We start from the raw sequence: 14944 nt of genomic DNA on the forward strand, positions 1-14944 counted from the left end.
CAGCAAGACCAGCTGCACTGAGTCAGGCCAGGCACTACACAGTAACCAACCACTGTCCAGTTTCCAGAGCCTTTGGCTTAGGTCCTGGGCTCGTGATACACGTTTAGATGCCGCTCTGTGTAATGGAGGCCACAGGAGTGAAATAAAAGCTGTCAGAGCTTTTGCTCTCAGTGCTTTTTAAATAAGGACCCAACAAAAAGTGTAAATTCTTCTCATCCTTTTCTCCAGCTCTCTGCAAAGGCCCATGAAAAAACTCGTGCACCACTACCCACATGTGCATTCACATGTGAAAAGCTGAAGATGAGCTTTGCCTGATCCTCTGCATAGCATAAACATTACCCTCCATGTCTTTGGAGAGCTAAACATACTAGGTTGTTATCAGTGAGGCTTTTCCTTTGCTCAAGAGTCCAAACACTTTCACTCTCCATTAGGTCAATGAACTTTCTTTCCAGAAGGGCTCCCTTCCCATCAGCTATCAGTCTGTTATCTTTTGACAAGCCAATATTCTATGCCCAGTGTCAATTTTTTTAAATGTTTTGCAATTTGGTGAGATAGATAGGCCAAAATTTTTAGCAATGAAATTCCAGAATAAGACAGGAGGCGACAAAGAGCATAAATCAAAAGGCTAAGTGGAATGATTGAAATAAAAGCATGTCTTAACAATGTCATGTTTATCAGAGTCAGTGATTTCTCTACAGTTAACCACGGTCATTTTTTGCCTCACTGACTTGCCCTGAAGGAACCAGATTTCGAGCCTTTAAGCACTTAGGTTAACTAGCCACCCAAGTACCCTCCCTGGCCTCAACAGGCCAGCTCACACATAGAAAGCTAACCACATACTGTAATGTTGGCAGGATCTTGTTGACCCCACTAAAATTACTCTGAAAGGGGTGCTATGTCTTTCCCTCTTTGCTTTAATTTCCCCTGGAAAAATGGAGAGCATTGTTGTGTTTCTTCCCTCCATTATTAACACAATGGGTTTTCTATTTCATGTAATCCAAAAAAAGTGGGGGGCAAAGCAAAACTGCAAGGCAAATGTCTTTTCTGATTATGTTTCCCATGTGCCATTACAGCTGCTCATAATGCAGTGCAATTTGCTCAAACAGACCTTCATAATCACATCCCTGAAATTCATAAACATGCAATAACTTTATCTCAAAGAGGCCACTGGTGGTTATTAGCAAGTGTCCTCTCAAACATGCATATTTAATTATGTTTACTCTTTAACTACAGGGGATGTCATATAGCATAGTCTGAGAAATATAGAAAGCTTGAAATGTCATGTACCAGGTGAAAATATCCCATCGCCACAGCCCCCTGGCCAGCCAACCATCTCTCTCATTTTCCTTAGTGTGACATATTCCAAAAGTACAAACACTGGAGCAATTTCATAGGTGAACCTGAAATGTAGTAATGTCCATATTTAATGCTTCATCTACAATACTAATACATCTTTTTTCCAATATTACATTACATTATATCCATAATATACTCTACATTGCACTGGTAGAGTTCTGTTTTACAATACTTTTGATAACCTTCCTTCTGATTTGACAAACGTCTAGAAGTAGAAATGCTGAGAGTGCTTTCCATTTCCACCCTTTTCAGTGAAACCAATCTGGTGTGGCTCTTCCAGGCTCAAGGCTTTGTCCTATATTCAAGAACTGCTGAGCAGAGCCAGACCTTTGCCTTGCAAAAACCTGTGTGTATGTCTAGAAGCATACACATCAGCAGCCCTATTCATGACAAGACACTGCATGAAGCTAAGCAAATGCACAAAAATGCTTCTTAGCCCCAAAGTAAAAAGAAAGCCCACGCTTTAAATTCTGCACCTCTTTCTTACAAAAAGCAATGGCTCTAACTGCTCTGGGTACGGATTGTACGTAACTCCTCTACATGAATGCAGCTGTTAACTTAGCACACCTTTCTTTTTACATATTTATGCGTGCAAAAAGCTAAAATATTTTTTCTGTATATTTTAGGGGGAGAGCAAAACCAACATCATATCAATATGATGAAATTCTATAAGAGACAACCTACAGGACAATGTTGAAAGTCTCCATGTAAATAGCTGTAGCAACCATTTAAAAAGCAGACAACTGTTTTTCCAGCAACCTTTCTTTCTTTCGTTCAGCTACAGCATCCACTATTTTAGAGTATAACTGCAAAATTATGTTAAATATTATTATGGGGAAAAAAAAATCTGCTACTTACATATTAGTATTTGCTGTTGATGTCAGCCAGTCTGCTGCCAATCCAACCATGTCCAATCCAGTTGAAAGTTGATTAAAATATCTAGGGTGCCCTGCATAAGATGGAAATTGTTACCGTAAGGCTGATGACTCTGAATGAAACTATTCAGTGCCAAGCGGTGTATTTACCTCCTGATTTCTACAGAGAAGGAAGTGCTTTCAAGGTACGAAACAAAGCAAATAGCAATAAGTACATTTCTTGGAAAAGGCAGGATTTCTCTTCTTTCTCATTGGAAACTCAGTAAAATCAGAGTAATTACACTGAACACAGAATAATGAATTCCAGCATTCCTTATTATCCTCTCAATATGCCTTGAAAATTAACACAATGCTGCCGCACAAAAATAGCTGTTTGTGCCTGTTAGTGTGTCACATGTTGTCACTGGATGTGGTTTTGCCTGGCTAGGTTTGAAAGGCAACCGCGAGACACCATCTGAAGAGGTTGCCAGTACATATAACATCAGTGATGAATGGCTAATGATTATAATAGACAGGGCGAAATGAGAAAATGGAACATTTTGGTGACTGCTTTGCACATGACTCAATGGCTGATGATCGTACGAAGATGGCAGGGAAGGTGAAGGTCCTTGTCATTTCTTCCCTGTCAGAGAGCAATTACAAATAGCCTGGCTGCTCGCAATTGTGATTTTAAACAAACCCCATGAAAACCAGCACTGCTGCCCCAGCAGAATGATGCATAAGAACATACTCAATGAGCTGACAGTCCATTTACCTGGTTAATCTAATTGGCTCCTAATTTTTTCCTAAAATCCTGCTAGAGATTTTTCTTAAAAATGTGCCTGGACACATTAAACCCCATTAAACCCAGGCACCATTAAAGCTGTGCTTTTACTGGTTGCTTCGCGCAAGCCCCTGTTAAGTGACATAATTATCAGTACAAATTACAGATGATTCACAATTACTTAAACACCATCCAACGCAAAGGAAGGCAGACTCTGCTTGGAAAACACCTGTCCTGACCCACAGACAACATGCTGTATTGCCATCAGAGAAAACAAAAGATAGAGCAATATGGTCGGCAAAATGCAGACCCAGCACCAGGAGAGAACTTATCTTTGGTCTCCAGTGGCCTCTTATCAGGCACCGACACATGGCTGGCAGAACAGCACAGGGAATTGTTCCCCAGCTCCCACCTTGCAGCACACAAAGACAGAGTAATTGGGCTGTGTGGGCAGACCAGAGCAGGGGATAAGCGCTGGGGGTGCACATATGCAAAATCCAGTTCCCTGTGCCCTTAATCTGAGATGAGCCTCATGCCATTGCCATTCAGCCTGACTGTTTTGCACTGAGCCCTCCCCACCAGAGATATGAACTGGCACCTTCCCCTGGTCCATACTGACAGGTGGCTAAAGCCCTTCAGGGACAGAGGGACTTTCCCAAGATCCAGCAGGATGAACAGGATCTGGACCCTGCCCTCCATGCTGTCTAGTGGAGTAGGTGGCCCTGGGGCACATGTGCACCCCACCAGCACTGCCAAAGCCACAGCAATCCCAGGGGCTCGGTCTGCAGAGGACTGCATCTCCCCTGATGATGGGATTTTGAGAGAGATTTCAGTATGTGCAGCTCAGGTTCCGTCTCTCAGCCAGACTGTAAGCAGGGTCCCAAATTCCAACAGAAAGCAACAGAAAATTAGGAGCTGAAAACCTTAGGTGAATCTGTGCCACAGGAAAGCTTAAAGATGCCAGAAAAATTCCTGCTTTGGAAATAAATCCACACTGAAAAACCGAGGAATAGTAGAATTCATATTTGCAGCTGCAGTGTCTCAGCAGCTCTCTGTCAGCCCTGTACCCAGCCCCAGGCGACAGCCCTGTTGTCACTGCTTGTTTCTTCAAGGAACCTCACCAGCACACCTCTTGCTTTGGGAACTGCGGGAGGAACAGGGCTGGCTGCACATAGGGCTCAGGTCAGCTGCACCCTGGAGCAAGTGAGGTGGGGGAGAGCAGCACTGTGCTCCTACAAAGACATAAGTTCAGGGTGAGCAGGAGCTGCTTCTGCTGGCACAGCTGCTGGCAAAGCCTGCAATGCCTACACCTGTAACATGGTCCCCTACACTCAGCTCCGCTCCCTTCTGCAGCATGGCTTTAACATGCAATGGCAGAGAACACAATGCCCCAATCTGACCCCAGCCTCAGCGGAAAGAGTTTGTCCATCCATGTGACACCCTAATATATAACTGAGCTCTTTTCCCTTGGCTAGATGGCCACAGAAAATCGTGGCTTTCCTTTAAAATACAGGCTCCACTGCCAGGTAAGAAGAATTTGTGAGAGATGCTCAAAAATCACTGCCCCGGTGCCTTCTGCCTGAAATGCACATCCTTTGTCATGGCTGTCACTGAACAAAGAGGTGCCTGGAAAAGAGACCAACAGGGTGTGGGGAAAGGGATGAGATGTGAAAATAGGAGATTACTGCTTACTGATTGGTTTAGCAGTACACAGTGTATTTACAGATAATCCAGAGTAAATGGGCAGATGATGGGCATGAACCAGAGCTGAGGCACTGGGACACCCAGAGCTGTTCTCCCCATGCCAAGGTTGTTGCTTTGCCCTATGCACCCTCCCCTCAAATATGCTTCTTCCTATGCTTGGTTTCAGGCACAGACATCTTCTAGCATGAACATGAAGCCTCCACAGCCTCGACAGGGAAGAAATGAGAAGGTCTGAGCACAGCTGGACAGCATGGATAAAGGTATGGCCAGTGGCACTGTCTTTGGCCTTGCTCACAACCGCCTGGTGCATGGCCTTCTGCCAGCACCAGGGCCTGCCAAGGATCAAGGCTGGACCAGCACTGGCTTCTCTCACCCTTCCCGGGGTTTCCAGGCCATTGTTCAATGCTCACATTTCAATTCCCCGGCTCAGCATCACACAGGAACTGAATTCCACATCCATCTTTCCCTGCATTTGCAAGCTGCCTTTTGCATTCTCACAGACAAAATTCTTGCTGGGGGAGGATGCTGGTAGTTGGTAAGGGGCAGAAAGCCCTGTGTGACCCCCCCCCCGGAACCCCACTGAGCCGTGGCCCGCAGGCAACATCTGGGAGCATCCCACACCTGCCCCTTGGCCAAAAAATCAGGCAGCCAGTTCCTCCAGTCCCAACCGGGGATTGGTGCTTGGACTTGGGGATCCAGCTGTGAGGCTCTAATTTAAGCAATGCAATTTATTTTCCAATCAGCCTCCCGGGTCCCTTCAGCCAAACACAACCTAGGCTTCCCCCCAGCTCAGAAGGCACCATGTCCAAACGGCTCCTGGAAGCAGGAGCTGGAACAGAACCTTGCACTGCCCTTCCTCTGAGGGTAATTCAAGTGTTTTGCTCTGAAGCACATGTGAAAGGGCTTTGGGTGTAAATCCCGAGGATGCTGAGGAGCAGCGACAGCCAAGCGATGTGGCTCTGCACCCCTCAGCTGAACCCCACCCCACCACCACATCTCCCCCCCCCCCCCCGCATCAGCATCAGTCCTTGGCCTCTGAACGCATTATTTTCATTAAAACACAATCAAAAAATGCCAAGAAGAGAAAGCTTCACATATTTTCAGGGAGGGAGACAAATTGTAACGTTCTTCTAAAGGGTCTGCTTTCAATGCACAAAATGAAATGGGTCCATTATGTGAAGCAGTCTTTAACAAAAAACGATTAACGAAAATCACTGAAGAAACCCTATTGTTTGATTTCCCAGATCCACAGATCCTGTTTCACAGCATTCCGTGGAAATATCTTTCCTATGCCCTGCCCAGACACATCACATGGATCACTGGACTGATTGACTTTGTTTCAGTGGACATCATTTATCTAACTATTTATTCCAATATTTTATGGGCATTTTGACAGCACCAAACTCCTACATCCAAAATATTCAGCTAGACATTTCCACATCTAAACAGGAAGGATTATACATATCCCTCACAACCTTTACTGCGATCAGTCTGTTCTGTCCCCAGAAGGTGACAAAACCTGTTTCGTGTTTCCCCTAAACCTCCATTCACAAATCAGCCTTTTGCCTCCTTCAGTAATTGCTACACATTTATTTCTAAGCAATTTCTCAGTAATTCAAATTCCCACTAAGAGCTCCCCTCTCTCCAAATCATTTCTCAATCACAGCTACGGGTTTTGTTCGCTCTGCCGCAGTTTATTTAAGGTGACCCCGGGTACTAAGCCGGGGGGAGACCCCCGCTCGCTATGAAGCCCACACGGCAGCACAGCTAAATGGGAGATGAGGGGGGCCAGAAAGCAGGAATCAGCCCACCCTTGCCTCCCCAGAGAAAACATACAGCAACAAAAGGCTATTAAACCATTTCGGGCTTCTTTTTTTTTAATTGCTTGAGCCTGAAGTTGTGGGGGAAAAGCCCTTAATACCCTTGTGCACAGTTTCGCCAAATTCTCCTCTATTTTTGTGTCCTGCAGGTAACGGGAGACACACAGCAAATGGCCGCTGCGAGCTCCCATTTACAAGATCTTTATTGCGATTTTGGCTTTTAAATGGGCCGGTCCCTGCTGCCCCCCCTGCAGGGAGACACACACCCCTCACATCCTCACCGCCCGTTCCCGCTGCCTCTGGGCTCCGGTCTGCGGGGAGCAAGAGGCAAGCCCCGGGCCATCTCATGTCAGATGGGTGCAAATGGAAGGAGGAAAGTAGCAAAGGCGGTGAAAAGGCGGCTCTGTGTCACACGCGGCACCTCCGTCTCACAGAAGCATTAATTTTAAATGGGAAAGGGTGCACAGAGCTGCACGGACAGCAACCGGGATTCCATCACCCCGGAAAACCATTCCTGCCTCTGCTAGGAACTGCTTGGAAGTGACAAAACAGTCGCTGCTTCAGTCTCTAACGTTTCAAGAGAAAATGAAATGACACCTTTAATCAATGCAGGAGACCACAGAAGGTAGAAAACGAGAGTGGCCATTACCTGTTTTAATTGCATACTTCAGAGTTGTTCTGCAGTTCAATAAAATCTCTTCCAAGGTTTGTGGCTGGTCTGCCAGTTCCCAGTTATACTCCTGGAGCAGCTCATTTGGGTAATGGAAATCAATAACTTTTGTTGATCTATCAAAACTTTTCACCACATACTGAAGTAAAATGTCCACAATGTCTTGTAGGAAAGACATAGTCGCTATTTCTCCATCACATGCTGGCAAAAGATCTGGGAAAGGAGAAATTTAAAGTTAACTTCGTTTTACAACCTTATACACAGGTTTTGGACAAGGGCTTCTTCAGTTTATGTTTAGGAAATCGTTTAATCGTGTTGAATACAGATGGACTTTGTTTTCATTTAATAAGCCAATTGATAAGACTATTTTAAGGAATGTTCTGAGAGACGATATCTAGATTTTAATATCCTACCTAAAATGGCAATTTTTCCACACAGTATATTTCAGACCAATTTTTTGGACAATGGGAATGGGAAACAAGAAAAAAAAAAGGGAAAACGAATCTCAGGAAAAATAAGTATTGGGAAGCAAATGCTACAAGAAGCCCTCTAAAACCTGCCATCTGCCTTGCAATAAAACACCTCCACTGTGACTCTCCGATGCACGTAACTTGTTGATAATTTAAAGCCTTTTTCTGAGGCGACGTTGCACGGTGTCTCGGTGGGCAGTGGCTCAGGCGGAGCCGAGCTATGGCAGAACCCCACAATTCGGGTACCCCGGGAACTCTGGGGCTCAGCGGGAGCAGCGCGGATCTGCAGCAGCCCTCCCTCCCCTCTTCTCTCCCAGCTCGGCGGAACCGGTCGCGCCGCGCTGCCCCGCTCCGCCGTGAGAACGGGAATGTTCGTGGCCAGCGGATTTCCGCGCGGAGCGGGCGTCTATGTAGTAGCGGGGACGCTACCTCTAAGGTCAGGAAAGACGAAACGCAAAAATACCTCGAATTAAAACAAATCACCAAGAGAGCGCTCTTTCTCCCTCCTCCCCTCAAACCTTAATTACAGGCGACTTCAACGAGAAGGTCGCTGCTGTCAGTACTCCGTAGAAAGAGCAACCTGCAGGCTCCAGCGCGACGGGATTTTATTGCTCTTTCATTTTTTTTTTCCCCGGGATCTTTTGCCTTTGGAGTTATTTTTCGGAGGGTTTGGGAACTGCCCAGCTGCCACGGAGGCGCAGCAACGGGCCGGGCCGGGGGTCCGGAGCTCCGCGGAGCCTCTGCCGCGCACCGTCGGACTCCCCCCAGATCTCTGCCCACGGCGGGAGGAGGCGATTTCCCTACCCAACCGCTGTTTTAATTTGTTAGCTTTAGAGATGCAGCGTGGCCCGGGAGCGCTGTTACCTGTTGAGTGCAGAAAGGCGTAATTCACCGCCGCTTTCTGGCAGCCGCAGGGCTTTTTGTCGCAGGTACAGGCCGGCCGCATCTCCGCTGCCCCCGGGGCTGCCCTGGCTCCGGTTTCCACAGGCTTCTCGGCATCTCCGTAGAGCAGGGCTTGACAGCGACACGAACACACGGCCTCAGCCCTGCGGCTTCACCCTCGCCCAGTCCCCCCGCCCCCCGCCCCGGGTTAGAGCCCTCGGGCGCTCCGCGGTCGCGCAGCCGGGGCTCCGCCGCGGGCTGTCGGGGCCTCCCTCCCCTTACCGCAGAGTTTGTTTCCGATCCCTCCCGTGAACTTCTGGGCGACCTGGCACCAGGCTCTGGCTGCAAGAGAAAATGGAGCGGAGGGTCCGTGGGGACGGGCGCGGGCCGAGGGCACCTCGCTCGACACCCGGCACTGCTCCCCAAAAACCCCCTGCCCCGCCGAGCAGAGCCGCGTCGAGCCCGGCAAGAACCGCTGCCGGTCCCCGCCGCTCCGTCCCGCCGGTCCAGCAGCCACAAAGGGGTCTCCGGTGACCGGGGAGCGCTGCCTCTGCGGCTCCGCGGCTCCGTCGGGCCGGTCCATCCCGGCTGTTGAGCGCTCCCCTACCTGTGCCGGGGCTCTCTGAGGCGGCGGAGCCCTCCTCGGCCCCGAAGGGCCAGAAGCCGGAGCCGGGGCTTGCCATGGCGAAAGCGAACCGGCGGGGCGGGCGCGGAGCGGCGAACTGCAGCCCCGGCGGCCCGAGCGACTGTGCGTGAGCGCGGCGGGCGGGTGGGTAAGTGCGCGCGTCTGCGCCGGGCGGCGGCAAGAGGGGCGGGGGCGCCCCGGGCACGCGTGGGTGGGAGCCTCTCCCGTGGGCGCCCCCGGGATGCGTTCCGCCGCTCTGACACCGCACGCTGACCCCCGACCGAGACGGGGCGGGCGGCGCCGGGAAGGGTCCCCCGCGCCCTGCACCTAGGGGGAAGCTCGGGGCAGAGCCGAGCCATGGGGGCAGCGTGATGTGAGGTTGCAGCTGTCTCGGCTGGGGTGGAGGGGAGCGAGGTGCCCTTTGCCGCCTCCAACACAACGACGGTCCTGCGGTCCCTGCGGCCGCAGCCCGGCGGGATGGGAGTGGGGAGCCGAGACCCTCTCGGCGCCGCCGAGCTCTGAGTGGAGGGGAAGGGTGATTTTCTGGGCCTTAGCGTGGTAGACAGCGACGGTCCAGCCCAGTGCCCCGAGGGGAGGGCTGGGACACGGATCACTGGGGCTACGGGGAAGCCACAGCAATCCTGTGAGCTAAAAAGCACCGAAAAATGCCCCCCTCCCTCCCAAGCCTTCACTCGGGCACACCCGCGGCTGCGAGCAGGGGACTCCCGGGCAGCAGCGCCGAGGCGGGGGAGTCCCTGGGCGGGGAAGGGACCACCTCCCGAGTCCCGGCCGCCCCCCTGCCTCGTCGGCCCTGGCCGCTGCGGCGAAGGCGAAGGGGCGTGTGCTGGGCTGGGGGAACTCCGTTCCCCGCTCTTGCCCCTGAGCTGGACAGAGAGGTCCCAGCTGCGCTCCCGCGGAGGTGGCGGGTGTAGCCCAGCGCGATGCCGTGGTGCTTGGGAAGGTTCCTGGGTCCTCCGCCTTCCGACCGGGCACCGCTCCCGGGGTCTCCCCGCAATCCCCGGGGATGGGTAGCCCGGCAAAACTCGGTCTCGGAAGCGAGACTGGAAGAGAATGAAAACTGCTCCTTTTCCCTCCCCGACGTCGTTTCTGAGGGCAACCAAACCTCCCCTTCCATCCAGACGGCTCCCCGCTCCGAGTGACCCTGGAGCCCTTCCTTGCCGTGACTGCCTCTCCTGCGGCACAGGAGGGCCTTTAAGCCCTAACCCTTGAAGGGAGGCAGGCCAGGATTCGGCCCTGCCGGGAGCCCTTGTGAGGCAGCCCCCCGGGTCCTCACAGCCAAGCCCGGGGGCTCCCAGGCTGTGGTCAGCCGAGGGCATCTGTCTTAGCATGCACCCACATGGCTGTCCCCCTGTGAAAGCTCACTGAAACGTTTTGATGCTTTAAACCACCGTCCTGATGGTAAGGTAAAATAAAACCAGCCTGGGCATCTCTATGTGAAATTACAGGTATATTCCAGTTTCCAAATCACATCAGCATTAAGGTAAAATAGAGGGCAACTCTGGCTTTCCATGGCAAGAGGCTGCTGTGAGGTCTTCCCGCTTTGGCTTGCTCATGCCCCAGTCCATGGTGTTTCCTCAGCTCGGGGTGTAATTCAGGCACAGCCAAGTGTATCACTGCTTTGTGCATTTTTTATTTACATTATCGTTTTACTAGTACACGAGAAAGCAACTTTAAAACAGATGTGGATATTTAAATAGTTTGTCACAAACTTTACATTGCAGCAATTTTTAATCCAGCACCTAGCCTTATAACTAGTTAGAGATGAGGAAGCAATGATTACCTTTTTCTAGGGAAAGAAAGGGCCAAGTGTGTGTGTGGAACAGACAAAGCCCAGCCCCTGTGGCTAGCTGCTGCTGCCAATTGTGGGATTTAGGAGAGCTAAGCTAGGGAGCAGGATCAGGCCTGTATCCTGGCATCCTGAAATTTGCCATCACTTGCTTTGCAGCTGGGAACACGCAATTATGAATCCTGAAAGGAAGCACGGCAATTATCTGTGTGGTTTCTGTGAAACAAGGTCTTTTGAATAAGGAAGGGGGGGGGGGGGAATTTGAACACGGTGGCTATTGCTTTTATTTCCACTTAATTTCTAGCGGAACTGATTAAGAATGATCATTAAATTTTGACAGCAATCAACCAGAGACTGTATTTCTATTCTTTCTATTCCTCTCTTGGCACCCCAGAGATTAAGATTTGTAAAAATCTAATGCAAAGGAGAACAAAGCAAACACGATTTAAAAGTTCATCACTTAGTCACAAAGCTCAGAGGCAGAGGAGAGGGCTGGATATACTCCCCATAAATGGACATTGCCAACATAAAGATTATACACACAATAGTGACCTTTAAAACTGGCTACTAGCTTTACAGTAAAGTCAATAATGAAATAAACTCCCATAATACGCTATCCAATTAATCATTTATATTTATTTTCCTTAAAGGGACGCTTGCCACAAACAGTTCATCCCAAAACTCAGGCATTGTAAACCTAAAATGAGCAGAAATTCCCCTATGTTCTTGTCATTCCCCCCCCCCCCCGTAAAACAATTTATTAGAAACAATAACTAGGGTTTTTTTGAAGGTGCATGTGGGAATTTGAAAGCTTAACTAGGGAACTATAAACTAAATGATCTATTTTAATTGGATGAGATTGATGAAATGCCAAAAACAACCATGCATTGAGGAATGTAAACTAGATTTAAGCTCCTTAATGTCTAATAATTTTAAGATGTAGCAGTCATATCTGACAGAAAGATGATTTTTATATTAGCTTTTTTTTTAAAGGATATGATGCGACTGACAGTGTCCCTTTGCAATGGTGTGGGCCTGTAAACCCACAGTATTCACATTCACATGAACACACACGTTGTAAACTTGAAACATTGGAGATTTAAAAAAAGAAAAAATGAGGAAGCACATGGTATAAAGTGATAAAAAAAAGATTATGCTAATAAAAGCCAAATGGCAGCAGGAACAGCAGCAGCAGCTAGAACTGCTGGATAAGGCGCCGGCGCTGTGAGGTCTTCCGCAGCAGTCGTCTGTAGTCATAGGGATTATCTTCGGTTTTACTCTCTTCCAGGGGGCTTTCTGCAACCCTCGACCTAGGGATTCAGTACAGAAGTGGTTTAGAAATTGAAGTCAAAACATTTACCTTGGCAAACACTCCTAATCGACTGCTTCACCTCCTCCCTCAGAAGGGGGAAATAAAAGGAGAACGAAAAAAAACCAACTGACTTTGCTAGGCCTCTTCCTGCGCTGCATAAAGCAGGCACCTCGGAACAAACACACTATAGACTAAAAGCAGATGAACACAGAAGAACAACATGTTCTTCTACAAAGGGGACATAATAAAAGGACACAAAACCCTTGAGAACACAGGGGTGCTTTGCAGTAGCGTTTGCCTGATGGTTATTGAACCAGATTTTCAGTCAATTTGTTTGCTCTGTTTCTAACCTGCCTGTGGAGCACAATGTAAATGTCCATTTCATCTTATTTATGTGTTTTTTTCAGATGGCAAGATGCACCTTGGAAGCCGCCTCTGACAGGCTGGAATGGTGACCTGGCACCAGGTGTTACCGTGAAGCAAGATTAAAAATAAAACTCAATTATTTTGCAAGTGTATTACTTTGAAATAATTACAAACATTTCTAGTGTTCTACATTAGAGGTGTACCCACCAGTGGTCCTACAACAGCATCGGAGATAAACTGCCAAATAAAAAATACTCAATGCTTCACTTCTGTAGTCTGAAATGATTGTGTAGTATTTAGATATAGGTAACCCCATTTGAGAGATGCTGAAGGGCAGAAGTATTTATTAATTGCATTCATCTGCTCTCAGAGATAACAGTGTAAATTTAGAAGTTACACAGATATTTTCACTATGGGTAATTAGGATGCAGCCAGAGCAGCACCTGAAAAAAGGTAAGAAATTCCTTTTAGTAAGCTCAGTGGCAAAATTCTCATTCATCTAAACCAAACCCCAAGGTAACAGATTTGATGTATTTAAGCACCTTAGAAATTCAACATTTTCCAAGAGATGTAAGTTATACGATAACTCCCTGATATTATTATTTGTAATTCCATGCCTCCATAACACCTTCCTGAAACTAATTTAGATCCTACCTGAAAAAATCCACTCCCCCCCTCCAAAAAAAAAAACATAAAAAAGGAAGTGGCACAACATCTTTTATGAACATTTTCTTTATTACTATAGATACATTTTCAAATTCACTGATCATCCCAGGTTTACTGTTTCCCTTAAGCTTTTGACCTTTATACTTCCCAAGTTTTTCTTACATATCTGAAGATCCAAGAAGATACAAATATATCAAGACATATAAATATGTGTTTGCATGGGCAATGTGTGTGGGTACATTGGCCAGAGTGAGAATACGAATTCCCTTAGCCCAGCAGAGGTCACCCTCTATGAAGTCTATGTGGGAAGAGAGGAGGTGGAGTAAACCATCCCTTTAGGTTTCCCCTTCTGACTGTCCACCTTGGTGGGGTCCACCATAGGCTAGAAACATGAGTGCTGCTATAGAACAGTAGGAAAAGGACGCAGTCAAGCTGGTGTCTTATCTACAGAAAGCAGGCAGAAAGTTGGCACGCATCCACCCTATTTAAAACCTAGATCAGAAATACAACTTTTAGGTTCTCCTTCAGTTTAATCTGATTTAGAACAGATATACAGCAGGATGTCTGTCCATCTCATCTGGCACTTGGGAAGCCAAAAACTAGCAGGTAGGCTGAGCACCAATCATACCACCATTTGTCCTTACTGCATAAAGATAGGAAATTTTCAGCTACACGTTTTACAAGTTAATTTGTCAAGATTGTGCGGATAAAAACATAGGTTTGAAAGTCTATCTTTCTTTATGTGAATCTTTTGAATATCTCAACAAGGTTATACAACACTTATTTTTTCCTACTATTATTTTGTCTGAATTACCTTTCAGCAGCTCTTAGTATTGAAGTCTTGCGCTCAGCTGGGTATCTCTTCTTTCTTGTGGTAGAACTGCTGTCCTTTGAGGTGGGATCAGTAGATGAAATTTCTTGATAGTAGATATCTAAATCTAGGACTTTGCTTAGACTGTCAATAAATAAGTATACTAGGTTAACAGTTAAACTTTTGAATATTACATTCAACATTCAAAAACAAGGCAACCAAATATCATGAGTTGTGTTTATCCACTGAGGTTCTAAGGAAAAGCATACGTAAGTGCCATAAATGAGTCTTTGAAATGTGACTGCTGTATGATGCAGATAGATACTGAAAATTCTGAAATCCTAAATACTTTTATAGGTTCACAAAGCAGACATATATGACTGAAATTGTTTGCGTTTGCCATTATACTTCATGGAGAGGCATTTTTAGGGTATAATTCATCTGACCTATTTTAGATATCTCTTTGAGGAAGAGATGAATTATATTGCTGAAAATGACCATTTTTGTCTCTCAGTACAAAAAGAGAGTCTAAGGCAACTAGTTCAGATATCAGTGTCAAGAATGCAGATGTCTCATATTTTGTTAGATGAATGCTATCCAAGGTATCATATGTACAGAAAAAAACAATCCAACATTCAGCTTAGAATGACCAGGGAAAAAAAATCTCCTAAAAACAACCTGAAAAAAGAAGTTCAGAATTCAATTCTCACATTGGTAGCAACCAGAAATAACTCATTGATTTCAGTTGCTATGTTCTACTAACACAGAGTCAGCCCACAAAAGAAGATGCAGTCATGGAACTGATATAAGATGGAGC

At 47.3% G+C, this 14944-nt stretch overlaps 2 protein-coding genes across 4 annotated transcripts in view; both read right to left on the minus strand.

The window, feature by feature from the left end:
• GAD2 (glutamate decarboxylase 2) overlaps positions 1–9346 on the minus strand; it is a 37633-nt gene extending 28287 nt beyond the window's left edge. The window contains exons 1-6 of the mRNA XM_061468226.1: positions 9148–9346; positions 8823–8882; positions 8523–8672; positions 7168–7401; positions 2215–2305; positions 1288–1400 (exon numbers count right to left, since the gene is read on the minus strand). Coding sequence (XP_061324210.1) covers positions 1288–1400; positions 2215–2305; positions 7168–7401; positions 8523–8672; positions 8823–8882; positions 9148–9223 — 724 coding nt within the window. The 5' untranslated portion in view covers positions 9224–9346. The remainder of the gene's footprint in view (positions 1–1287; positions 1401–2214; positions 2306–7167; positions 7402–8522; positions 8673–8822; positions 8883–9147) is intronic.
• Positions 9347–12084: 2738 nt separating this feature from the next.
• The window catches only part of MYO3A (myosin IIIA), a 117966-nt gene continuing 115106 nt past the window's right edge, over positions 12085–14944 (minus strand). For all 3 annotated transcript variants that reach the window (XM_061468223.1, XM_061468225.1, XM_061468224.1), the window contains 2 exons: positions 14131–14271; positions 12085–12282 (listed from right to left, as the gene is read on the minus strand). In XM_061468223.1, the coding sequence (XP_061324207.1) occupies positions 12168–12282; positions 14131–14271 (256 nt within the window). In that variant the 3' untranslated portion in view covers positions 12085–12167. The remainder of the gene's footprint in view (positions 12283–14130; positions 14272–14944) is intronic.

This window comes from Pezoporus flaviventris, unplaced genomic scaffold (assembly GCF_033815535.1).
Source record: "Pezoporus flaviventris isolate CSIRO_AGI_PZ_B2104156 unplaced genomic scaffold, CSIRO_AGI_Pfla_v1 ptg000047l, whole genome shotgun sequence".
Classification (NCBI taxonomy): Eukaryota; Metazoa; Chordata; class Aves; order Psittaciformes; family Psittacidae; genus Pezoporus; species Pezoporus flaviventris.